The 27,656-nt window shown below is 45.1% G+C and overlaps 3 protein-coding genes across 3 annotated transcripts in view; 1 reads left to right on the forward strand and 2 right to left on the reverse strand.

The window, feature by feature from the left end:
• Positions 1 to 1,280: 1,280 nt before the first annotated feature.
• On the reverse strand, positions 1,281 to 4,255 carry LOC134455120 (Golgi reassembly-stacking protein 2-like). The gene is made up of 6 exons (XM_063206173.1): positions 4,184 to 4,255; positions 3,890 to 3,988; positions 3,602 to 3,676; positions 3,142 to 3,228; positions 2,471 to 2,575; positions 1,281 to 1,952 (listed from the first exon to the last, which is right to left on the reverse strand). Exons 1-6 carry the CDS (start codon positions 4,184 to 4,186, stop codon positions 1,359 to 1,361), a joined length of 963 nt encoding a protein of 320 aa, XP_063062243.1. The 5' UTR covers positions 4,187 to 4,255; the 3' UTR covers positions 1,281 to 1,358.
• A 2,105-nt stretch (positions 4,256 to 6,360) lies between these two features.
• On the reverse strand, positions 6,361 to 15,575 carry get3 (guided entry of tail-anchored proteins factor 3, ATPase). Its single transcript, XM_063206150.1, has 7 exons — positions 15,412 to 15,575; positions 13,802 to 13,949; positions 13,191 to 13,339; positions 10,900 to 11,050; positions 10,029 to 10,136; positions 8,962 to 9,159; positions 6,361 to 7,292 (listed from the first exon to the last, which is right to left on the reverse strand). Exons 1-7 carry the CDS (start codon positions 15,552 to 15,554, stop codon positions 7,164 to 7,166), a joined length of 1,026 nt encoding a protein of 341 aa, XP_063062220.1. The 5' UTR covers positions 15,555 to 15,575; the 3' UTR covers positions 6,361 to 7,163.
• Positions 15,576 to 24,547: 8,972 nt separating this feature from the next.
• best2 (bestrophin 2) overlaps positions 24,548 to 27,656 on the forward strand; it is a 17,302-nt gene continuing 14,193 nt past the window's right edge. The window contains exons 1-4 of the mRNA XM_063206111.1: positions 24,548 to 24,699; positions 25,821 to 25,915; positions 26,304 to 26,537; positions 27,076 to 27,230. Coding sequence (XP_063062181.1) covers positions 24,548 to 24,699; positions 25,821 to 25,915; positions 26,304 to 26,537; positions 27,076 to 27,230 — 636 coding nt within the window. The remainder of the gene's footprint in view (positions 24,700 to 25,820; positions 25,916 to 26,303; positions 26,538 to 27,075; positions 27,231 to 27,656) is intronic.

The raw sequence follows: 27,656 nt of genomic DNA on the forward strand, positions 1-27,656 counted from the left end.
CTGCCATTAGAGATTTAGACAAATAGACATTTTAGTTACAAAGCTTACTTTGGTCATAGTACTAGTAAATATTATTGAATTATTTAGTAAATATTCATGAAAATATCAAATCTGACAGTAGACAGCACAGTTTCAATGAGCAGCATAGTTGCAATACACACTCTGACCACCATCCTACACAGTGCACCTTTAAAAATAAATTCTACAAAATAATGCCTCCTACAGCAATGGAAGACTCTAGCATTCCAAATGTACAGAACACTATCACATTTCATAGTTCTAACGAAAAGATATTAAAAACACAATATCCTAAAATAATTAAACAGAAGCTGCAGTGGGATTAAAACCAATTTATTTTACATTTTTTTCCATCTCTAACAGGCTCACACACTATTACCAGTCAATTAATGCACTTATATGAGGCTAACATTTTGTAGTGTGGGTGTCAGAAATGTATAGGCTACAACATCCAAAACTACAGTGAAATGCCTTCACACGACATTAGCAGGATACAGTGAACAGATTACGTATTAATAAAAGATAGGGGGGAAGATCTCTCTTTGTAACAGCTCAAAAGAACTGCATGGTTATGAGAAGAATTTGTAGGCCCATCAATATTTTGCAATTCATGTTCATTATACCCATAGATCTGTATAACGTGTGGTTAAGCACTTGATGTCAATTGAAAAAAAATAAAATAAAAAAAAGTTGGTTTGAAAGGGTAGGGGTAATGGAAAGGGTAGGGGTAATGGTTTTTTTTTTCTTTTCTTTTTCTTTCTTTTTTTTTTTTTAAGAGTAAAATTGGGCCGATGATTCTTGGCCTTGGAGGCTATTTGCAGCAGAAGCAGTTGAATCTGCGGATGAAGCTTAGGAACCTGCAAACAAATAAAGGATATTCATTTCATAATTACAAAAATCAAGTTACATGAATAATGTTTCATGTGCATTTGAAATGGTCTGTTCATAAAGAAATCCTTTATCTCATGTGTAGCCGAACATCATGGAGGTCTAGGACAGGTGTAAGAATTTGATGTGAAACTGTGCAAAATCACCTTTTTTTGAGGCTTTTCCTTTTCTTCCTCTCTCCCTCCTCAGCAACTTCTTTGAGAGAAGAGTCAGCTTCATCAGCATCATCCTCAACAGCCATTTGATGTTTTTCCTGAAGCGACACACACACACACACACACACACACACACACACACACACACACACACACACACACACACACACACACACACACACACACACACACACACACACACACAGGACGGTAATTTATATGTTTTCTCGCCTTTTTTAATTTTAATACATGTTTCACTTCATGAAAATCACAGCAAAGATTGAACGGACTGCCACTTTATGTTACTGAAATCAATCGTGATTGATAGCTGCCACTCAGCGGCTCTCTCACCTCCTCAATGTTGTCCACGTTCTCCTGGGATGCCTGGGAGAGGATAGGGGGCAAGGGAGCCACTCTGTTTTTAAGTCCAGCCCTGATGTGTAGGTCCAGCGCAGGCAGATGATACCAGAGAGGGCTGGGGGTGGAGATCAGAGCCTCCAGGGCAGGGGAGATCTCGGAGAGGGGGGTATGGTGGGTGCTGTCTGTCAGAGACGGTAGGGGTGGACATTTGAGGGGGATGGAGGGCAGAGGCTCCAGGGGAGAGGTCTGGGAGAGTAGGGCATGGCAGGTGCAGGATGGCAGAGAGGGCAATGGTGGCAGTTTGGAGGGGATGGGGGGCAGGATGGGAGACAGGGAGGGCAGGGATGACAGTTTGGATGGGGTGGGGAGGAGGAGGCTGGGACGGATGGTGTCCAGCGGTGAGATGGAGGGGAGGCTCTGGGAGAGAGTTCTCAGGGGTGACATTTTGATGGGGGAGACAGGGGGCTGAGATGTCAGCAGTCTGGTTTTCATCGGAGGAAAACTATGAGGGAAAAGGGGCAACAGGGCGACCTGTGGAGGAAAAGATGGCATGATGTAACTGGTAATGTGGTGACAAATTCAGTCTGTTCTTGTTACACACGTGCCCATACTACTACTGCAGATGACATGAGCAAGAGTGTTGTCTCCCTTCCCTATTAATACTTTCCCAAGAGTGAGGGCTGTTGTTTATTGTTTTATAGCTTTTCCTATTCAGTTAGATGCATGCGTACCATGCTAGATGTACACCGTCATGATAAAGGAAAAAATTAACAATATCAAATTTGTGGCTAGTAAAGCTGAATGGCTAGTGACTTGGGAAAACCACTAGCCACAGTGGCAACGAAAAAGTTAATGTCAAACCCTGATGCGCACGTGTGTGTGTGTGTGTGTGTGTGTGTGTGTGTGTGTGTGTGTGTGTGTGTGTGTGTGTGTGTGTGTGTGTGTGTGTGTGTGTGTGCGTCGTGCGTGGGTGCGCGCGTGCGTGCGTGTGTCTGTGTCTAAGAGAACGTGGGGAGTGACTAGGGGAGATAAACACATAGTGACATTACCTTTTCCTGGCCGAGAAAGTGAATTTCAGGGGCCGACGCGGAAACAGGACTAACATAGGAGAGGACGTTTTCTTTCTTCGCCTCCTTGACGTGTATGATACCGTCCTGCACAGACACAAAGACAAACAGGTACAGTTGTTTATCCTACAGACACAGTTTTTAAAGGTGACAATGGGCTTCAGGTGGCCCATATGGGTGATAGGGTTGGGATGGGGGCCCAAAATTATGTTTCTTTTTTTCAGAGGCCCCCCCCCATTTTGTAGTAGCAACCCTGAACAATGGCATGGTTGGGATGTGGACCCAAAATTATGTCCCATTTTGTAGCAACGCTGAACGGCGTTATGGTCCGACTCGGGATGGCATGGAACCCAAATCACATTTTTTCAGAGGGCCCACATTTGGTAGCAGCACCCCTGGAGGGGAGAGGATGGTGCGCACTTCAAGACAAGTCAAGTCAGCTTTTATTGTCAACCTTCTTCATACGTACAGGTCATACAAGGAAAATGAAATTGCGATTGTTGGAAACCGCTGTCGGTCAAAAAATTAGCTCATGTGCTTGGCTGCCAGTGTCTTGCCCCTCCTCACAACACCGTGTTTATAAACAACAGTAAACATGTATTATGGGTGGGTCATACCAGGCTAATGTAGTGCTAGAAGGTGGGTGCACTTACATGTGTCCTGCTAGTTATCTGTCCCATCTGTAGACCTGTGCTGGCTGTGGACTCATAGTCTCCCCTGATGATGCCATTTAGGGAGCCCTATAGGAGGAAGAAAGGAAGAATGATAGTTGGTGATTGACATTGGAAAAATGGTGTTTGTGGACATTAGTTAATAGTTAATACTTTCTTACCCTTCTCTCTCTCTCTCTCTCTCTCTCTCTCTCTCTCTCTCTGTCTGTCGAACACACACACACACTAGGTATAATAAATGATACTCTACTCCACACACACACACACACACACACACACACACCACGCACGCACGCACGCCTGCACGCACGCACGCACGCCGGCACACGCACGCACGCACGCACTCACGCACGCACACACACACACACACACACACACACACACACACACACACACACACACACACACACACACACACCATCTGGGTGAGAGAGGGGCTCACCTGCTGATGGTAGGTGTCCGCAAAGTAGGGAGTCTGCATACAGCCTCCAGCCTCAAGAACTGCTGTCTCAATGGCCTGGAGAACAGACAGGAAATGGTTTCAGACTACATGGAAGAAAGATACACAAGACTGTATGGAAGACAGATGCCAATCAACAGTAGAACGTATCCTGAGCTGGATGGTAGTCACACACACACACACACACACACACACACACACACACACACACACACACACACACACACACACACACACACACACACACACACACACAAGTCAGAGCATTACCTCATCCAATTCCTCAAGGAGGAACATATCGTCCGAGCTGGTAAACGATGAGATGGTGCCCACCTCTGGCGAGGAGTCGCCCCCATATAGGGCCTGCAGCTGAAAATAAACAACCCATAGTCTTAGGTGTAATCCTAATGCAGTTTATGCTAATGCAGTCCATTTATTCCAGAAATGGAAATGATAGGCCTATGCCTAATGGAAATAAATAATAATAAAAATAATAATAAGCCAAACACATTAGGGCCAGAAAAGGTATAGGCTACTTATTCCAGAATTGACTAGCAAACTCACCATTATGTTAGCCCAGATGATACATAAACAACAAAGGGATATTCTTTGATGTGACTTTCATCTATCTTCTTCAGTGTGATAATGTTTGATTTTGGTACAAGGGGATAGAAGGCTGGTGACATAGGCCTATTTGAACTATGACATACGACTACCTATTGTGACATCATCAGTCATGTTTATCATGGCGCCTGTCATCCTGATAACAGAGACCATTGACGTCTTTATATGCTACAATAGTTAGATGGTCCAGTCAATAGCTATATTTTGCGATAGGCTGGTTGGATGAGACGTACTGGCATTTAGGCCTACGCGTCAGAAACGGGAGGAAGTCTATAGGCTGACATAGGCCTAGCCTATATCCTCTTTGAAAAACAACAACACAAAAAACATGTATTTTATTTATCATTGCGTCTCACTGCGCCTCACTTAGGCAAGCGGATCTGACACTTTCTTATGAATTTGGATAGGCTTCTTCCAGAGATCGACGGGGTAGATCGAGCCCATAGCATCATTTGTGCCCAAATACAACCGACCCCCGACACAATTAGGCTAACATCCCAATAATTTCATGCTCATGAATGATACCCTACAAATGCACGTCATTCAGTTTTGCAGTGGAACTAGGGACAGCGAATAAAACGCGAATGGAAAAACAATCAAAGCTGAATTGAGAAGTGAAGCAGCGTGTCGCTGTCGCTGTCCTCAGATTAGTGCTGAAACTGTCTGAAACGGAGAGTTCAAACGTTTTTAGACCTATAGTCTCTAAGTTTGCACAAAAGCTGAAATATAATTTGTTGCGTGCCGAAAATGAATGGTCTCACGACGCAAATAACCTTTCAAATCCACTGCCATCATATCTGAAATATGTAGCACGACAAACGGGATGTGGATTTAGATTGACTCGCTCCATTTACTCCCATTCAAAATTGTTAGAGCTATAGCCCCACGAATGCCTTAAATTTTAAATATAATATACAGTAATGGTTTGAGTAACTTGCCCAACACTTGTCAATAGGCCCTAGGGCCTATGTGTGACAAGGGAAAAAAATGTAGGCCTAAGCAAAGGCTGTTGTACCAGTGAACAAGTTTTATAGATCATGCAAATGTTGGATCATGACAGGCTTATTAAGTGCCAAAGGCTACTTATTACAAACACGCCCACTGCTAAAATTAACACCAAAACAAACTTAAAGTCAATCACTCATCTGTGAAACCAGTCATCAGTCCAGATGTGGATATTTCACCTGTAGCGAAGGTGTAGGGGAATTAAAATGAAATGACAGCATGTTCAACAGTTATTCTGCAGGACGTGTCCACTCATGCAGGTTTTATGTCATTATAATGTAATTAAACCAACAATATGATAAACATTCCCAATACATAAACATTCCCATTAGTGAATAGCTGCATAACCATTCTATTGCATAACTGCTTAACTGCTACCGGCATTATCATTTATTTTTTTTATTTTTTTTTAATCTCTCAGTGGGACCCTGACTCATATATCTAGACTATTGTCGTGAAAAGGGGCGCACAGAAAAATCGAGCATGGCACAACTCATGATGTAATGGGCCTTGGCCGGAATCTACGGGAGGCTTTAGGAGATGGGAGGCTTTGGTAAAGTTTTGGAATCAGTGCTGTAGGCCATTCTTCCCATTCAGAGGACACAGTATTTTGTTTGTAACATGACACAAAAAATGCTACCAGACAAGCTCTGATCTGATGCAAGATTGTTTATTTTCATGTACACATCTGATGGGTGTAGTAGTCCCCATAACATAATGATCATCTGTGACTAACAAAAACATCAAAACGGGGGTAAAGCAATCTAAAATGGCAAAGGCATTTAAGACAAATATAACAGAGAGCGAGAGAGAGAGAGCGAGAGAGAGAGAGAGAGAGAGAGAGAGAGAGAGAGAGAGAGCGAGAGAGCGAGAGAGAGAGAGAGAGAGAGAGAGAGAGCGAGAGAGCGAGAGAGAGAGAGAGAGAGAGAGAGAGAGAGAGAGAGAGAGAGAGAGAGAGAGATCTGCAAGTTGGTTTTAACTGTAACTTGTATTTCTGCCCAAGGAGGGAGGCAGGCTAAAATTTCAGCTGCCAATGGGAGGGACTCTGTCACCTGACGTCCACCAATATATGTCACCCACGTGGCCTTTGATTGGTTAATTGGGGTTTGAGATACATTCACCCTGGATGGACCAGCAGGGCCAACACCAGGAGCCAGACTTTACACGCCCACACAAGAGTCAGACAGACAGACAGACAGAAAAACAAACAATTCTGGTCATAGTTTAGGAATTTAGGAAAGGTTTTGCAATTGTTTAAATGTTTATTTTAAATTTTGCTCTTTTTCTTCTGCCTTCTTTTCGTTCTTTACATGACAACAGTATGCATTTCACACACTCTTCAAGTCTTCTCATGAGAACACACTTCTGTACACACACACATTACATACTGTACTGCTCTGCTCTGCACACAACAATGCATAGGGCAGGGGTAACTAAGAGGAAGATAGAGAGAGGGAGGGAGGAGAGAAAGAATGATGAATATGAGAGAGAGAGAGAGAGAGAGAGAGAGAGAGAGAGAGAGAGAGAGAGAGAGAGAGAGAGAGATGTCTAACGGGTGATGTGGGCTGTTGGTGATTATTGTCCAGTGGTTGCTGAGGGCTGCTATGGGTGTTGTGTTGTGTTTATCGTGTGTTGTGTGTCTCCATTGTGCATTGGGCAGGAGAGAGGCCACAGCGCCCCTTCAGGCCTGGAGTAGCGGTGCAGCGTGTAACTGCTACCTGCTGTGCATGTGTGTTCACTTCCTGGGAGGGTTGCAGAGCTCCAGTGGCTGGCTGGAGCGTGTGTGTGTGTGTGTGTGTGTGTGTGTGTGTGTGTGTGTGTGTGTGTGTGTGTGTGTGTGTGTGCGCGTGTGTTCATTGCTTCGGAGGGATGTAGGGTTTCAGGAGCTGGTTGGAGAAGGTGTGTGTGTGTGTGGTCACTTCTTGGGGGGGTTGAAGGGTTCCAGGAGTTGTTTGGAGAAGGTGTTGACCTTGTCGGCCCCACGGACCTCGTGGGGTAACAGAGGCAGCTTGACTATGTGGAAATCCTCATACAAGTCCTCCATCTGGGGGAGAGAGAGAGAGAGAGAGAGAGAGAGAGAGAGAGAGAGAGAGAGAGAGAGAGAGAGAGAGAGAGAGAGAGAGAGAGAGAGAGAGAGAGAGAGAGAGAGAGAGAGAGAGAGAACCACATGCATCTCTTATGTTCAACTTGCTAGATAGAGTACAACTGTAAAACCGTAAATGTAAACTTGAAACACACACACACACACACACACACACACACACACACACACACACACACACACACACACGATCTAGGTAGTTAGACGGGTGTGCACACACATGCACGCACACATGCACGCACACATGCGCACACACACACGAACACACACCTCGGGCCTCATGTACAAAGCTCACTTACGGACAAAAAAACTACTTAAGTTTTTTTTCCATGGCCACGTTCAGATGTACTAAAACAGACGAGACGTGGAAAACCGTGCGACCATGCGAATTTCAGGGCTGCTGGGGAAGTTGCCGTAAGCGTGGAAGCTGCCGTAACTGGTGCATTTCGTCTTTTTGGCGGCACACAAAGGCATGCAGCGCAACTACATTTGCTGTACGCGGCCGGAAATATTGCAGAGATCCAGCCAGTTAAACGTGGATTTGAATGTTGTTGAGGCGTGTGATTTTTTAAAAAAACGAAAAAAAACCACCTCAACCATTTTATTGTTGAGGCTGCTGGTTAAAATGAAGCGGACTCATGAAACTGTCCTGCAATTACAACGAAATGGGATGCCCATCAGCTGTATTATTTCAAGTATTTGGCAGCTATTAAACATTGACTATTTTCTGGACTACGACATCTGCAATGTGTCTTCTCGCATTTGTTGGGCACGTCCTCACCGCAGTGCTTGTCTTTCCCTTTTAGCAAGGCTACTGTAAAATCAGTCCATCAATTAACAGGTGGATTTCTAACTGAGTAGCCTATTGGCTGCAGGTTATTCATACATGTCGCACGTATGTTTGCATGCGTCATCTTTCATATTTATACCTGACATAAACGTTTATTTCTCGGCAGCTTTGGCGACTGCCTCATCACAATGTGTTTTGATGTAATGCCTTGTAAATATCAATTGGGGGGGATACCTGCATTGTAGCCTACTGCAGTATCACATGACAGTTTTTCTCTGCAGTCCTCAAATAAAGTATTACCAATGCCTGATCTTATACACGCCAAAGTAATTGGCTACTTCCGGAACAGCGCCTTCACCTCGCGTGATGAAATGTATTTCCCGCATTCCTCTTCCCGCGTTCCCTTTCCCATTCTTTCAACCAATGAATGCACACGAATGGGTCTGTTCATACTAATTAGAATATTCATATAGAATATTTAAGGGAGGAGGCAAGGCGGAGACTTGGGCGCGCGTGTGCTGGTGCATGAACGCATGATTTCAGGGCAAAACCTGGTTACGCACTTATTGATACATCCAGATTTTTTTGTCCGTACGTAACTTTCAAGATTTTCGCAGCTGCACTTTCTTGGTGGGAAATCCACGCAATTCTTTGTACATGAGGCCCCTGTTCGAGGTAGTTGGACGGGCGTGCACACACACACACACACACACACACACACACACACACACACACACACACACACACACACACACACACACACACACACACACACACACACACAACAGTACATACATACAAACATACAAAAGACACACGCACCTGGTCGAGGTACTTGGACTGTATCTTGTGTCGGGCTTCGCACATCTTGCATGGGCGTGTTGCGTCGGGGAAGACGAGCTGGTTGACGACGATGTTGTGGGTGTCTATGCTGCACTTTGCCAGCTCCTGAATCAGCCGCTCCGTCTCGTACAGGGACAGGAACTCCGCAATACAAACACAGATGAACGTCGTCTGCTCCTGAGGATGGAAAATACACAGAAAAACACACACAGGTTAAAAGTAAGCTCCTGAGGACTGAAAACACACATCTACCGTGTTTTAGTGCACTTTGATCAGGTGCATTGTCTTTGTGTCTTCGTCGGACAAAATTTCTCACCATCATGCAACATTTCCAGTTCAGAACACATTGCTGTCTGTATGCGGATGAAATCTAATCAAAATACTATTTCACGCTCAATGCGCATGTTGCCATCCTGAATGCACGTTCTTACTGCATTGTGAAAAATGCAGGGGATTGCCAGTGTTAGGGCTGTCGTTTTTTTCTGTGGCTGTTGTTTCTCTTTTGAGCAGCGACGCCGTGTGTACTAACAACACTGAACATAGCACACGCTATAAACGTCTCTTGCCTTCCTATTTTTTGTGCTCTGCTTGATACTTTTGTTGAGTGTGGCGCTCGACAATTATCCTCCTAATCTGAAGACGTCGTTGTGTAGCGTTTCTGGTATTTACAATGCAGAAGCCACCCGCGCCATAGCGGCTTTTGGTCAAAGTTACACTGTTATTGGCCTCATTGGCCTCGCGTTCAAAACCATTTCTCCACTTGGTCGTCTACGATCCTCTATTCTTTTTTGTTCTTCACGATTTTATATAGTCAGATCGCGCACCCCTACCTGTGGCTACTACTGTCTTTCAATGTAGGAAATAGATTGCACTAAGTCTATGTCTTCATTCTGTTCTGTTCTGTTCTGTTCTGTTCTGTTCTTTTTATTCAATCATTGCAGGGTTATACAGACTATTCAGCTGCAAGAGCCTTCATCAGGGTCACCGACTACTACTACTACTGCTACTACCGCCACACCCACAAAAACACAGAGAAATGAACTCACTGGGTCTTTGAACTGTTCGCTGACGGAGCGGATGACTGGAAGAGTCTCCTCCAGTTTAGAGGCCAACTGGTCTGCATTCATATCACCCAGGCCCAGCATGTTACACATCTGCAGACAGGAGAGAGAGAGAGAGAGAGAGAGAGAGAGAGAGAGAGAGAGAGAGAGAGAGAGAGAGAGAGAGAGAGAGAGAGAGAGAGAGAGAGAGAGAGAGAGAGAGAGAGAGAGATCATAATTACACAGCATATTACACATTCACAGACATAAATACACACACACTCATTCACATTCATATCACAGAGCTTTCATACAACATCAAAAACCATCTCTTTGTGTCTTAAATTGACTGACATAATCAAGCATGAACGTATAGTGTTCTACCCTATCAATTCAAACGTTCATAGTCAGTTTCTCCCTTCATATTATTGCCAGATTCACACAAATCATGCACTTCTGGGGTTCTACCTGGCCAATGAAAAGGCAAACTCAATTATGTTAAAATCTGGGTCGGTCGACTTGTGTCCCTCATTTCATGTGAAATGACCCACAGGCACACATGCAGTGACAACACACACACACACACGAACACAGTGACACAAACGCACACACAGACACAGAAACACAGTGACACACACACACACACACACACACACACACACACACACACACACACGAACACAGTAACACGAACACGCACACATGCACACACACACACGCACAGACACACACACACACAGTGACACACACACACGCAGTGACACACACACATACACCTAACCTTACCTGTGAGATGAAGGCACACATGCAGTGACAACACACACACACACGAACACAGTGACAACACACACACACACACACACACACCTAACCTTACCTGTGAGATGAAGGGGCTGATCTGGTTCTTGATCTGCATGAGGCGGCCCAGGCCTCGCTCCACGATGGTGGGGAAGTTCAGCAGGCGCAGCGTGTGGCCCGTAGGAGCCGTGTCAAACACCACCACCGAGAAATTCATCCCCTTCACTAACCTGAGAGAGAGAGACAGAGAGAGAGAGAGAGAGAGAGAGAGAGAGAGAGAGAGAGAGAGAGAGAGAGAGAGAGAGAGAGAGAGAGAGAGAGAGAGAGAGAAAATATACTTCACATGCGTACCAATTGAGGCGCCATAAATGACATCATAGAAGCGCCCAAACATTGAGACATGGAGGGAGAGAGATAGAGAGACAGGGACAGAAGTATTGAGTATTAAGCAGTATTAAACGTGTGTGCGTGTGTGCGTGTGTGTGCGTGTGTGCGTGTGTCCAGTGTGTGACACAGCTGTGTCAAACACCAGCATGAGAGAGAGAGAGAGAGCTAGCCCTAGGTGGAGTTCAGTGGAGACAGTGGTGTCTTTCTGCAGGAACTATGTTGTTAATCCCACTTCGGGGTAGACTCTATGGCATATTAATGTATGTGTGTATACTCTTCTAACCCTGTGCTAAATGTAAAAACAAATAACTTAAACAAAAATAATACAAAAAACAAAAAATCCTTAAAAAAAACACTGAACCTACGTGGCAGCTGCACTTATAGTTCTGCATAGTTCCTTTTCACTTTGTCTCTTTGGCTAAAGGCGTCTGTTAAATGTAACGTAAAGTAATGTGTCACACTAGCTAGCACATGCTTTGAAAAAAAAGAAAACCAGCACACAAACATGGCTCTGCAAAAAACACTCCCTCTGTGCACAGTCTGATTCTGATTTTACAGTGGAAAAGAACCAAGTCTCTTCCCATGACACAAACAAACAGTAAGTTTCTTCCACCCACTGATGTAACACTGAATCAGAGACATCCAATTTGACACAGTCCCTTAAGGACGAGTCTAATAGAAAACCATTCTTAGATATTATGTGCACCATTATTCAAAACCCATAAGCCTGAATCATTAAGTAAAAATAATTTGGGTTTATAATTTTATAGTTTTTAGTTAATTTACGAAATAAACGTTTCTGATTGGATGTGACGTCACACAATGAATTTCATGACTCTGGAAATATTGATTTTTACAAGAATTAAGTCTCTATTTTTTAATGCTTCAACTCTGTTTTATATGGCATTGTACAATGATGTGGGTAGTTGTTGTGCCTACATGTTGGCAAACCACTAGGTGGCACCGTTACCACATAGATTTCAGAGCCGTGGGGAGTATTGTTTACTCCAACGAGACGATGCAAGTAGAGCTACAGCTAGCGAGACAAAGTGCGAGATGAGTTGCAGACATGACGCTGTCCTGACTGACTATAAAGTTTGAAAATGTACTTCCGAGTCCGCGTTGTTTCTACATTACAACTTAGTTCTTACAGATTTCATCACTTTTCAAACACAGTATGTTGAGGTAATTTGTAAACACCACGATTGTTGTCCTGGCCATTAGAAAAACATACAGTAACAGCTGGAGAAATGACAAAGCCAACAATGTGAAACGATAGCAGCATGAAGACATGGGATTGACGGCAGGCAAGAATGGGGTGTTCGATCGTTGAAATTATAATTTATAGGAGCCCTGACAGATACTGTATTTGAAAATGGATCGTGAGACTGCTATGGTGCTCGCCTGGGTGTCAGTGTCAACACGAATCGGTGAGTACTAGCTCTAGCCTGCTAGCTTCGTCGACCTACTGTGCTTTCAGGGTTGGGTGGGTGGAATAGCTGTAAATATGATACAGTAAGTAACAGATGAAACACTTTCCGTAACTTTGGCTCCCTTCATTGATCGTTCAGCTACCGTAGACTACCGATGTGAACATAGTTTCTATAGTGTGTCAGATACAAATCTCTGTGTGAAATGTTCTACTCTTTTGGTGCAACTGGCTATTTCAGACTGTTTAGAAACCCCATGTTGCTATGCGTGTCTTTTGACGTTATAATACCTCATGACTTCAGCGTAGCTCATTGCTTACCAGGGAAAGCACTCCGGTAGTGTGTGTGTGTGTGTGTGTGTGTGTGTGTGTGTGTGTGTGTGTCTCAAGAAGACCCCTGTGTAGCTCATGCGCACTGGGTTCTATTCGTGTTGGCTGTGAGTATAAGCTGCACTCCTCCTCTTACGCTGTGTGTGTGTGTGTGTGTGTGTGTGTGTGTGTGTGTGTGTGTGTGTGTGTGTGTGTGTGTGTGTGTGTGTGTGATGCTATCATACCTCATGACTTCAGCGTAGCTCATGGCTTCGTCTATACCGGGGAAGGCGCTCATGGCCTCCTGCATCATCTTCTTGCCCATGCTCAGCATGTTCTCCTCCTCAAAGAACTCGTCCGGGAGCTCCGCCACGCCCAGGCTCGGGTCAATCTCCTGCAGGTGTGTGTGTGTGTGTGTGTGTGTGTGTGTGTGTGTGTGTGTGTGTGTGTGTGTGTGTGTGTGTGTGTGTGTGTGTGATTAGTGTGTGATTAGTGTGTGTATGATCAGTGTGTGTATGTGGGTGTGTGTTTGGGATGAAAGTCGAGGAAGGAAAGAACATATGAGTTTACAGACAAATAGAACTCATCCGCGAGCTTGGTGGCTTTAGGACTGGGTGGAGAGATTGAGAGACAGACCAATAGTGCAGAACTCAGACAGACAGACAGACAGACAGACAGACAGACTGCTGGGTGTCATAACCCTTGACAGACACATACGCGCGCACGCACACACACACACACACACACACACACACACACACACACACACACACACACACACACACACACACACACACACACACACACACACACACACACACACACACACTCGTCAGCAGTGCCGGGCTAGACTCACCATGGCGAAGAGGTTGTCGTAACCTTTGACCTTGGTGGGCACCTTGGAGAACTTCTGGTCGAAGGCATCTGAGATGTTGTGGGCGGGGTCTGTGGAGATGATGAGGACGCTCTCCCGCACCGCCGCCAACTGCACCGCAAGACTGCAGCTGTAGCGAGAATCACGCACACGCAGACGCACACACACACAGTTATGCAGAGTACGCTCTCCCACGCTGCAAGACTGCAGCTGAGAGAAACACACACACAGACGTGAACGGATAGGGTGTCAGATTTGTAGCCCAAAGGTTGCAGGTTCAACTCCCGACTAGCCAGGTAGGTGGGTGGAGTAGTTAACCAGTGCTCTATCCCTATCCTCCTCCATGACTGAGGTACTGTCCCTCTGCACTGCTCCCTTGGGGTGCCGTATGGGGCTGCATCCTTGCACAGCTGAGGCATAAATGCAATTTCGTTGTGGGCAGTGATTACTGCATGCTGTGTCACAATGACAATGGGAGTGCCACCAGCTGGGCTTTCACTTTTCCATTTCACTTCACTTCCTCTCACACACAAACAATTGCTATCAGCATGCTTTCTCGCACCTAGCTATGGTCACCAGCTATAATGGAGCAACCTGGATTAAGAAATTACAATCCAGTGCCTCATATTCCACTTGCCCTATTAAAGCCAAAACAAGGAAGTACACGACCCGTCAATAAGGTAGGCCTACATGATTAAAAAGACGAAACACAGTGACACCATTATGACAGCTTTGCCCGGGCCCAGGACTAAGTAATCTAAAAGGGCCCCCCAACCCATACAATGTAATGAGTAATCAATTATGGCCCCCCTCTCTCCCTGGGCCAGGGACAACTGTCCCCTTTGTCCCCCCTGTCGGCACCTCTGATGACAGATACAAAGAAATTTGAGAGTGAACCATAACAGATAATCTGTTTGAGTTCCTGTTGTTGTCATGTTGTCAACGTGGGCGAGTTGTACAATAATTAGAAAGGAGATAGCAGCACGTTGGGAAAACGCTCATTTGCCTGAGATGGCCATTCAGTGTGTGTGCTAGATTACAACTCTGGTAAACAGGCCTGCTATCCATTCCTTCATCCTCACTGACTTTCTTGACAGCGCTGAGCTCTCAAAACCAACACACACAGATTGGGCTAAGTATTCGCAAACCCTAAAAGGCGATAAAATGCTTGTCTATAATGGTGATCGCAAAGATTTGCTCTATACTTGTGTCGTGTCCCAACTAGTTGACAAATCACAAAACACTTCGCTAACGTTTCAGCGCAAGAAACACTTTTTGTAGCCACGGCGTTAGCAAACTAGTCTGCATTTCATTAGCGTAACACGGTTTGTTGACAGTCGGCGTTTTCATTCAACACCTGTCAACGGAGCGGAACTCTTTCCCTGCGTTATTGACAGTGCATCCACTCTACTGCGTTATTTCATATTTATAATGATTCGATTAAATTCAATCTGAACGTCCATCATGCTCTGTTGCACTGTAAACATCACCATTATATTGGGAAGTAATAGCAACATGACTGAAGGTAGCTAGCCTGCTAACAGACTAGCCTCGGATGACGTGACAACCTACCATTTGGCAGCAAACCTTACCTGCATGTTGTTTTGCCAACGCCACCCTTTCCACCGACAAAAATCCACTTGAGCGACTTTTGCTCAATGATGTTCTTCAAAGTGGGTTCAAGTGGTTCAACATCGGGAGCATCTTCAAATTCATCGTCTACATGCGCTGCCATCTTGGGTGCTAGTCATCCGGAATGTACCATTTTCGAACCACCAGTGTCAACATTTTAATGAATGGGCTGAGACGCCATTTTGGCTCAACAGGAGATCCCCCGTCTTTAACACGAAAGGCAGTTTTGAGCCGGAATGGCGTTGGAGCCAGATGTAGTGGCACGTACAACTCAGGAAAGGGATCATACCAACTGTTGAGATGGAATATTCCAGAAAAAAGCAGGGGTAGTGGTCATATTTTTTTATATAATGTCTTAAAATTATTACATATGGGTCAACGAAAAAGACAAAAACAAATCGTGGTTAGCTAAGGCAAGGGGGACCGCTGAAGTTGATACGGGCTTAATGCACCAAAACTGCTTTGGCTACTGCAAACCAGAACTGGCTGGGCCTGCGCTTAGGCCTAAAGCCACTTTAGAATATGATGACCAGTGTTAAAATTAAGTCAGATTGGGGCAAATCCAAAAGCGATACAAACACTGCAGTGCATCCTTGTTTCCTGTCTTCTATTGCAAATAGAAGTAATTTAATCCAAGCAGGTGGAAGACGTCTTTGGGGCGGTTACATTCCAACATACCGTCATTCCGACAAACACCGCCTTTCCGACATACCGCCATTCCGACACTTTTTCATACCGCGCGCCATACCGAGACCAAGTCGCTTTTAGGGGAGTGAGAATACACCGTCGGCATGTCCGGAGCTGTCCACACACGTGGTGCTGAAATCTGCGTAAATTGTGCTCACTGTTCCCTACCGCCATACCGAGATCAAGTTGCTTTTAGGGCAGCGAGCAATACAGCATACACCTGCGGCATGTCCGGAGCTCTCCACGCATGTAGTGCTGAAATCGGCGTAAATCGTGCTCCAACGGAAGGAGTCCAAGATGTGGGGTGGGGGTGTCGGAATGGAGGGACGTTTCATGGGGAAAAAAATACTGCCATTCCGACAATTGAACGTCAATGTCGGAATGGCGGTATGTCGGAATGGCGGTTGCCCCTAGCCTGATAAACCAGACTAAATGTGGATGTCTAATTCAGTCTGGCCTCGATGCATAATACATCCGAAGATTGTTGATGAGAACAACCTTCCCTCAAAACCCTGCCCGCTTTGATTCAAAATACATCTTTGCGTTGTAATTGGTTTGCCAGATTCATGGCATTCTGGCTTCATTGAATCATTATGCGAGGCCAGACCCACCCGTAGACAAAACATTTTGCCGTCCAGCGGGTGGCGCTGGTTCACCAGGCTAGGTTGCCCCCCCTTTGGGACGAGGAGAGAGGGTCAGTAGAGTGACTTTTGGGGAAGACCTTAGTAGAGTATTCCATAGTCAAGTTCATTATGTATTTTTGCTGGATTTTTATGGGGATTTGGAAAACTATACATTTTTGAAAAGTAGATAGTATAAGCAATCAGAAAAACAATGTTTCCATTTGCACAGGTGGCGGCCATCTTGGATTTTTCAAAATGGCGTCCGAAAAACCTATATTTTGTCATTTCTCAGCTTCTGAATAAGTTAGAACATTGATTTTAACTGCTTAACCAACATTTTCAGGGTCACTGAATCTAATGGTGTTAGTTTTATTGTTGTCAGACATTTTGTTACCACACCAATTTATTTGAACTATTGATTTATAGTATTTATGAGTAAAACATCCCAGCTTGAATGTGCAAAACTGGTACAGTTTACATGTCCACCATTTTGGTGTACATTTACAGGCTTGCCTGTGCAAATCTCACAGCTACATTGTATCCAGTATACAGGAGCAGCGCCACATAGTGAATGTTTTGAGTGTCAACAGGTGTTCAATTTTTTCATTTGGGGGAATCCTTCAGCATGCATGCATTTTCTGTATGATAATACTGGAAACTGACTGCAAGACAGAGTGACAAATCAATTGGTGTTATTAATATTATTAATGCACATACGAGCATGTCATTAACTGGTGTTGGTGAGTGCGCTTTAGTGTAACAGTGAGGGTTCTGTTTGCTGTTTGTTCTGGTTATATTCATGGGTGAAGAACATCGAGGTGAACAAGAGACATGTCAAGCCCATGAGCTCATTAACTGCAAGCTGTGTATTCTATGCCAGTCTGATGATGCCAAGACAGTGGTTCTGGTCCAGAATCCAAGATTAGACACTAATGGACATGTACGAGAAGTAGTTCAAGAGAGGGTCAGTCTGAGTGATTGGGACCATGTTAAATCCAAAGACGACTGCAGAACTGCACAGCTGAGACACCAGGGACACAGAAAGCAGTCTAGCATCTCTCCTGTCACTCAGGTGCAACCAACAAGGTTCAAATACAGCATGCAAGCAACCAACATGCACATCATTTCTACAGGACGGTGCACAGCCAATAAGCGTGGTAAGAAGAGAGGATGAACAGAAATGGATGACCCAGGCCCCTCAACATCTAATTCTTCTCCACTCCACTCGTCAAGAAACAAAGCTCCATCTGCCAAAAGGCCGATGGTGAACTACTTTATCTGGTCAGAACTGCAAATGCCGGAAAATCTCCAAAGGCTGCTTTTGAACAGTCCCAGAATCTCACACTGACTGAACACCCGCATCTCAGCAGATGATGCACATGCAATTGATGTATGATATCACAAAGATTGTGGGACAAAACATGTGTCATGTACGGCGAGACTCAGGCCTGACAGAAATACAACTCTCAAAGAAGCCTTGACATTAACATGTCTGCTTGAGCTGATCAACCGTATTGATGTGGAAACACAAAACAAAGCATGGACATCATTGAAAAAAATGTATGTCAACATGCTTGATTCAGAAACCTTGGAGAATCATGAACTTGCATTCAGTAGAAAGTGGCCGAAAGAGAGACACACCCTTGCTAGTCTGTACAATTCAGCTGGGACATCATTGATGTTGCTGGATACTTGTATGGCATCTGTTCCCTGGACTGTCTTGGTGAAGGTTGCAATGTTTGTCCTTGTCACCTGTGCTGCTTTGTAAATTGCTTTCATGTTATCATATTCATCAGTTGTCATTGCAGCATGAACCATGTCTTCTTTCCATGCTTCTGGATAGTAGGGACTTCTTTAGGTCATCTAGAACAGACAGATTTCAGTTATGGCAAGACTGTGAGGATTCTCTTTTTCAGCCACTTCCTACTGAATGCAATCTTTGTGATATTGGACAGCAATTGAATGTGCATCATCTGCTGAGATGCTGGTGGTCATTCTTGTTTTCAGGGTGGGATTCTGGGACTTTACAGCAGCCTTTAGAGCTTTACTGCCATTTGCAGTTTTGACCTGATAAAGCAGTTCACTATCGTGGTGCCACTAAGCATGGTTTCTTATCGAGTGGACTCGTACGAAATCTTGTGGATAGTGGAGAAGAATCAGATGCTGAGGTGCCTGGGTCAGTCATTTTTCAGTCATTTTTCGAGACTTGGTCTGACCAAGTCCATAACAATTAACATTTCCCAAACGGCATGGTTGATCTGCCTCCTTAGGTTTGCTACTGGTTGACTGTTGTCCGACCAAGTGAGTGGAGTTCCCGATTTTTTTGAGATCAGAAACAATATTTACATTTCTCTTGGCCTGCCTAGAAGCAGTGCAGAAGGTGCTGCATCACTGGGAGGTTGTGGCCTGTCTAGTGCAGTTCTGCAGTCGTCTTTTGATTTTAACATAGCCGCCATCACTCAGACTGGCCCCCTCTTGAACTACTTCCAGTACATGTCCATCGACGTCTAATCTTGGATTCTGGACCAGAACCACCTTTTGGCATCATCAGACTGGCATAAAACACACAGCTTCCAGTTAATGAGCTCATAATGCTTGATAATGCCTCTTGTTCACCTCGATGCTCTTCACCCATGATTATAACCAGAACAAACAGCAAACAGAACCCTCACCGTTACACTCCACCACCATCACCAACACCAGTTAATGACAGTATGTGCATTAACAATATTAATAACACCAATTTATTACTTGATTTGTAACTGTGTCTTGCAGTCAGTTTCCAGATCATCATACAGAAAATACATGCATGCTGAAGGAAGGCAAAAGGCAAAAAATTAACGCCTGTTGACATTCAATATATTCACTACATGGCACTGCTCCTGTTTACTGGATTACAATGTAGCTGGTATGAGCTTTGCACAAGCAAGCCTGGATATATACAGCACAATGCTGGACACGTAAACTGTTTTGCACATTCTAGCTGGGATTTGTATGGTGGGCTTGACAGACATGCATCTACTTGTAGATACTATACAGTAAATCACCAGTTCAAATAAATTAGCATGGTAACAAACTGTCTGAGAACATTAAAACTACCACCAGTAGATTCAGTGACCCTGAAAATGTAGGTTTAGCAGTTTGAATCAATGTTTTAGCTCATTCAGAAGCTGAGATATTGCAAAATTATGGTTTTTCGGAAGCCATTTTGAAAAATCCAAGATGGCCGCCATGCAGACATTTGTGCAAATGGAAACATGTTTTTTCTGATTGCTTATACAATATACTTTTCAAAAATGTATAGTTTTCCAAATCCCCATAAAAATCCAGCGAAAGGTTCAGATCCAAACGTAATGAACCTGACTAGATACAGGTAATTTCTCTATATGTATAGATAGAAAATGGCCAAGGATGGTGGCCAAAGTAGGTATTGCAACTAGCTGCTCTTTGAAACTGTGTTGCCTATTGCCAAATTTGATCTATGAATATCTAAAAGCTATCAGTACTCCCATTCTTGGGGTTAGGCCTCTCCTAGGTATGCGCCAGATAGTGGACTCTGCCACAGGAGGTTGTTTTGCTGACTTTTGCTTTTGCTTCATAATTGTTCCCCTAATGGGTGCAGCCAACTGTACTGTACTGTGCTGTACTGCAGCGTGTCGGGTCAGGCTGGGCTCCTGGCTGCTCCACTGGGCCGGACTGAGATGAGCTGGGGCCCCTAGACTGCAGGTTTCTGTCACCCCTCCCTATACACACACACACACACACACACACACACACACATATTGACAGTCTCATAATTACAGGCATGTCAACTGGGAAAAAGAGCATTAATCAAAACAACACTCAAAACAACAGCAATTTTTCACTGGCAGGTGGAGGCCCCCAGACTGCAGCCATTTCTAGCCTGTGAGGCCCCTGGCTGGTGCCCCCCCCCCCCCCCCCTGAAGCCACATCTAGCCTGTGGGGCCTCGCTGGCAGGTGGGGGGCCCTAGGCTGCAACTTTATCTAGCCGATGTGTTGGGTTAGGCCGGGCCCTGGTTGGTCCACTGGGCTGTCACCGGAGATCCATCAGAAAAAACACACACACACACACACACACACACACACACACACACACACACACACACACACACACACACACACACACACACACACAACCACAACAGAGCGAGAGACACACACTCATGTTCAGTCATTCATGCATGCACGTCCGGTTCCGAGCTGCGGGATGCTGAACTAACGAGGTATGTGTGTGTGTGTGTAAGGAGCTCTCTCTCGCTCTGTTGTGTGTGTGTGTGTGTGTGTGTGTGTGTGTGTGTGTGTGTGTGTGTGTGTGTGTGTGTGTGTGTGTGTGTGTGTGTTCTCTCCCCTCGGGCACTTTAGGCCCTCAGCCCTCCCACCACCACCAGCACTGCAGCACAGAGGCACCAGCTTTCCCAAGCTCTCTCTCTCCCCCCCCCCCCCACCCCCCCCATCTCTCTCTCTTTCTCCCTCTCTGTTTCTCTCGCTCTCTGTCACTTTCCGTATCTCTTTATCACTTTCTCTTTCTCTGCACTCCCCCACTAGCACACGCACGCATGCGCGCACGCACGCACACAAACATGCACACACCAAAGAGGGAGTGGAGGACGGCACTTTTCTCCAGTAGATGTCCAACATCTCACTTTGTCATCCATCTCATTAGCGTCTCACTGAAAAGGTTGTGTTTCTTCCTCTCTCCCCCTTCTATTTTGTCTGTCTGTGTGTGTGTGTGTGTGTGTGTGTGTGTGTGTGTGTGTGTGTGTGTGTGTGTGTGTGTGTGTGTGTGTGTGTGTCTCTCTCTCTCTCTCTCTCTCTCTCTCTCTCTCTGTCTCTGTATTTCTTTGTGTATCCATCTTTCTGTCTGTCTGTCTGTCTCTCCAGTGTGAGAGGGAGAGGAGGAGAGTGTTTTCCCCATTAGCGTCTTATTGAAAAGGTTGTCTAAGTTTCTCCCCCTTCACTCATTCTGCCCTATAATCTCTCTCTCACTGGCTCTCTTTCTCACCCCCCTCTCTCTATCTCTCTCTCTCTCTAAAACACACACACGCTCTCTTTCTCACCCACTCTCTCTTTCTTTCTGGCTCTCTTTTTTCCTCCATCTCTCTGTCTGTCTGTCTGTCTGTCTGTCTGTCTGTCTCTCTCTCTCTCTCTCTCTCTCTCTCTCTCTCTCTCTCTCTCTCTAGAATGAGAGGGAGAGGAGGAGAATATTTTCCCCACTGCAAGCCAGCATATACCCTTTGTCCCCTGCCCCTTTCTCTGAGGAACCAACAGCAGCATCCCTACGTACACCGCTAGGTCTCAGTAAGTCACTTGACTAGACTTCAATAGGGTACTTTACACTGGACTTATCTGGATTGCAATAAAACGGACTACCTTTCTCTAAATCGGAGTAGTTTACACCACTGGGTTACCATTCACCGGACTACTTTTCAACAAGCTGGAATTTACATCGGATTACCATTAACTGGATGGGACCTTTCACTAATTCAACTTGCCCCAAGTGACTAGTACACTAGTATACTATTGATCTTATGCGGAAAGTGTCTGTGGTACTTCAGCACTGATGTGTGTGAAACAATGAGCAGTGGACAGAACACGCAGTGATTCACACAGACGATAAAGTCATTGTCCATGAGGTAAGTATAGTGGCAGTGATGAGGATGATGATGATGATGATGGTGATAATGGTGGTGGTGATGGTGATGATGATGGTGGTAGTGTTAGAAGTGATGATGGTGGTGATGATGATAATGATGATGATGATGATGATGATGATGATGATGATGATGGTGGTGATGGGGATAGTGGTGGTGTTATATTTGATGATGATGATGATGATGTGATGATGATGATGTTGATGATGATGATGAAATCTGTACTGTAATAACACATTACAAAGTTGTGGACTACGGGTCAGTTGTCCGGAGCCGTATGCACGTGTGTGTATGGGGGGTATTCGGGCCCTTTCATATGGTACGGTTTTGTCAGGAGCCCAGTCAGCTGTCAGCAGCCCTGCGGCTTAGAATATACTGACAGATTGTTAATTGGTTGCACTCTTATTTAATCATTTACTGTATGTCTCCACGTACTGTACAAACAACTTTAGATCAACTTGATCTCTATGACAGACTTAAATTGGCACCAAAGAGAGAGAGAGAAAGAGACAGAGAGACAGACAGAGAGACGTGCTCTGCTCCACTCCCCGTCCTCTCGCATGCTGGTGTTGTTTCACCCTTGACTTCCGTTACGCGCAATGGTGACGGCCTGGAACACAGTGCCCCCCCCCCTCTCTGTTACGCACCCTGCTGACCTCAAACAGAGGCGCGACCCAGAGGAGAGATGTTATTGTCGAGTGAACGAGGGAGTGAGTTCTTGTCAGCCCTCGTCTCCATCCACAAGATTAAATATAATAAACATCTCTCTCTCTCTCTCTCTCTCTCTTTCTCTCTCTCTCTCTCTCTCTCTCTCTCTCTCTCTCTCCTCCATTACTCACAAAGGCGGACTGAGACACACGGGTGAGACTTGTTATCCTGTTCAGTGAATGACTGAATGAATCCTTGTCTCCATCCACAAGATGAAATATAATAAACACCTATCTTTCTCTCCATCTCTTTCTATCTCTCTCTCTCTCTACATTACGCACAACGGCAGCTAAGACACAGGCGCAAGACTTTTTACAGCTGACTGAATGACTGACCACTTGTCGCCAGGTAACAAATATCTTGCCTGATTATCACAGACTTGCAATCGCGATTCGATGTGAAGGTGTTGCGTCACTAGCAGGGCGCAGCCTGGCTAATAAACATCCGCGTCTCTCTCTTTCTCTCACAGGTACGAGAGATGGTACAGCTCAGTGAATGATGGTGAAGTTGAGTGAATAAGTGAGTCCTCATCTCCATCCACAAGATAAAAGATAAGCCACTCTCTCCCCCCTCTCCTTCTCCTAATCACCCTCTTTCCCTCTGACCTCTCTTTCGTGTGTGTAGCCTACGTGTTTTTGGACTCAGGTCTAGTCTCGGGCGCAAACCTCTTGGACTCAACAAAGGTGGACTTGACCGCTTTGGACCCTCACTGGTGTTTTTTTGTTTTTCCCCAGAGGCTCCTTGTCTCTGACTTGTCTCGGCCTCAAATCTCTTAGGATTCTGACTTGTCTTGGACTGGACAAAGGTTGACTTGTCTACAGCCGTCCTCTCCTCAAGACCGCTTTGGACCCTCACTGATGTTTTTTCAACCCAGAACCTCTTTGAACTGGGATTTGTTTCGGACTTTGCTTTGGACTCGACAAAAGTGGACTTGACTTACAGTCCTCCTCTCCTTTAGACTGCTTTGGACCTTCCCTTGTTTTGTTTTGTTTTTTGCCCCAGAGGCAGCTGTGTTCCTAACCCACTGTTGCAGCAGTGCTTGGGAGGCCCTAACTAATCCTTCACATTAACCCTTACCTTAACTCTCAGCCCATTTTCACAGTTACCCTGAAACTTAACCTTAACCCTTGTTTGGGTGGTGTGTGCCAGCAGACCCGCTGCCTTGAAGGCATTTTATTTCCAACGTTTTTGGCTGGCCTGCACTATGGGTTAAGGCGTCATGACCATCGTGACCTACAGGGTGTGCATGGTCAGCGCTGCGAGTTCTCCAAGATGCTGCTGAACTAAGATCAGACTGCACCATATCTCTCTCTCTCTCTTTTGTTTCCCTGTCTCTCTCCACCCCTCTCTCTCTTTTGTTCTCTTTTCTGTGGAGTCCTGCTTTGTTATTTTAGGGCTAAGGCATCATGACGGTGACCTACACGGCGCGCGTGGCGAATGCTCGGTTCTGTGGCTTCTCCAAGCTGCTGCTGGCGTGGAGGGGGAGCATCTACAAGGTTCTCTACAAGGAGGTGCTCGCCTTCTTCGCCATGTACTCTGCCATCAGCATCACCTACCGGTGAGTGAAGACCGTGTGGATGCACTGCAATATTCCACCTTGCGTCCTCCACTTGGGCTTGTGGCCTCACGTTTTGCTGATACCCCGCCTCCATGGAGAAAACAATTAAGTTTCCCCGCTGTCAGCCTATCGCCAAAACACTTTTTAGGGGGGACTATTCTTCATTTACCATCCTGTTTGAAAAGGAGAAAAAAACTTTACACTCACAGATATTAGACAAAAGACAGAGGGGTGTCGCGCCAATAACTCCAGTCCTTGTGGGTGCGTTGGTTCCAAAGCGATAATCCACAGAAGCAAAGAGTAGAACTCGCACACCAGCAGCCGATGCAATAATTGATTTATTGCTTTACATATGTACAAGTGATCAAGGTGCTACCCAAAAGTGCAAAACGTTTTCGGTCACCAGACCTTCCTCAGTGCAAACACTGAAAACGTTTTGCACTTTTGGGTAGCACCTTGATCACTTGTACATATGTAAAGCAATAAATCAATTATTGCATCGGCTGCTGGTGTGCGAGTTCTACTCTTTGCTTCTGTGGACACTCACAGATATTGAAATACAATGCTGTTGTTAGTGATGTCATCACGACATATTACTTCCTGGTAGGCCTACGAGGCCACAAGCACAAGTGGAGGACGCAAGGTCGCATATTGGAATGCACCCTATTTGTTACAAAACTAAAATGGAGGGTAAGAGAGAAAAACAAAAATCAACTGAAGTGCCCGGGCCAAGGATCTTTCCCCTTCATTTTTGGTTTGAACATTGCACCCTCCAAGACCACCAGTTGATTTTTAGGAGCATAGCACATAGCACATAACAAATGTCACATGCCGGTGAGGACCGTCTTCGGTACGCTGGCACATCAGTTGAAAACCTCCATAAGCATCATTTGAGGACCGCCTTTGATATAAAACACATGAAAAAGATCCTCGGTCGAGGCACCGTTTTGTTTCGAACTTTGCACCCTCCAACGGCACCAGTTGGATACCACTAACGCCCTCCTTTCTCTTTATTAAATCTTTATTACAATACCTTTAAACTGTATATACCATACATAATTTGTTGAAATTGAATAACTGAACTAATTTCTCTCTCTCTCTCTCTCTCTCTCTCTCTCTAGTTTCTTCCTTGAGGAGGACCAGAGGCGTTCATTTGAGAAGCTCTCCATCTACTGCAACCACTACGCCAGCCTCATCCCCATGTCCTTCGTATTAGGTGGGGAAGTGTGTGTTTGTGTGTGACTGTGTGTGTGTGTGTGTGTGTGTGTGTGTGTGTGTGTGTGCCTCAGGTTTCTATGTGACGATTAAGTGACTCCACCAGCATCCCGCTGCCTGACAATACAGTATAATAATAATAATAATAATAATAATAATAATAATAATAATAATAATAATAACAATAATAATGTGAGTGTGTTCTGACTGTTACACCAATGAGCCTGGCTCTTTGGTGTAGCTGTCAGAGAGCCAGTATTGTACCCCAAAAGTCCCGGCGGGACAACTGTCCCCTTTGATATTATCCATTACACACTATGTGTATCTATCCATCTCTATCTAGCCATTACATACTGTATTGGCTATGTGTTTGTGTGCTTGCCCCTCAGGTTTCTACGTGACTCTGATCGTTAACCGTTGGTGGAGTCAGTACCGCAGCATCCCTCTGCCTGACCGGCTGATGTGCGTGTTGTCGGGGGGGCTGGCGGGTGCTGATGAGAGGGGCCGGTTGCTAAGACGCACGCTGATGAGGTACGCCAGCCTGTCGGGACTACTGATACTCAGGAGCGTCAGCACAGCCGTCTTCAAGCGCTTCCCCACTGTCGACCACGTGGTGGAGGCAGGTATGGAGACACGCACACACACAAACACACACACACACACACACACACACACACACACACACACACACACACACACACACACACACACACACACACACACACACACACACAAACACATGCACACATTCACACACTCCCATTGTCATGCATTCCCAGTCTCTCTGTCTGCCGTTACATCTATTACTTTAATATAGGCCTATACTTATAATTATAGGCTATTATTATTAATTCACCCTCTGCCTTGTCCACTCAACATGTGATCACTATTGTATCAGAGAGTTTAGAAAATATTCATGTATAAGCCCCCCAAAGTGATACGGGTCAAAATGACCCAGGGACAATAGAATAGAAATGTACAGGGGGCGTTAGCAAGGGGGTCAAGGTATTTTTCCTGTCAGATTCATGTTCCTCATTGAAAATGATCCAAAGTGAATCTCAGTGTGGAAGTGGGAGAATAATAACTGTTACTATTTCTATCAAGTTAAAAACTGAAAAAGGGTCAAAATGACAGAATGTCTCTCTGTCTCTCTCTCCGCAGGCTTCATGACTCGTGAGGAGCGTAAGCGCTTTGAAAGTCTCCAGTCTCCGTATAATAAGTATTGGATCCCCTGCGTCTGGTTTGCCAATCTGGTCGCCATGGCACGCTGCGAGGGACGAATCAGAGACGATTGTACCCTCAAACTCATCCTTGAGGTCAGTGATACTTGAGGCTTTCAAATGCCAGGTGACATCTTTTTTTAACAAGTATGCCTACATTTTTATTGAGGGAAAGTTTAGTAATATACACATTTGGCTTGGTAATGTACATTCTGATACATTCTTGTTTTTTGTCCACCCCCCTCCAAACAAAGAACTAACAGTGCACCAAGTCCGCCTCACACACACACACAAAGAAAGAACAATAATGCATAGGCCTACACAAAAAAAGAAAATTAAACAAAACTTTCCTTTCTGATGAGTATGTCTGAGCACATTGTCCACACACAGTACATAAACACGGACGGATACTTAAATGTATGTATGCTCTTTTTAAGAATGCTAGCCTGTATGCCACAACATTTGATTTTAGCGGAGAGTGGTGAGGGTTTCAAAGTATCAGAGATGACTGCACCCTCAAAC

Source organism: Engraulis encrasicolus, chromosome 1 (assembly GCF_034702125.1).
Source record: "Engraulis encrasicolus isolate BLACKSEA-1 chromosome 1, IST_EnEncr_1.0, whole genome shotgun sequence".
In the NCBI taxonomy this organism is placed as follows: domain Eukaryota; kingdom Metazoa; phylum Chordata; class Actinopteri; order Clupeiformes; family Engraulidae; genus Engraulis; species Engraulis encrasicolus.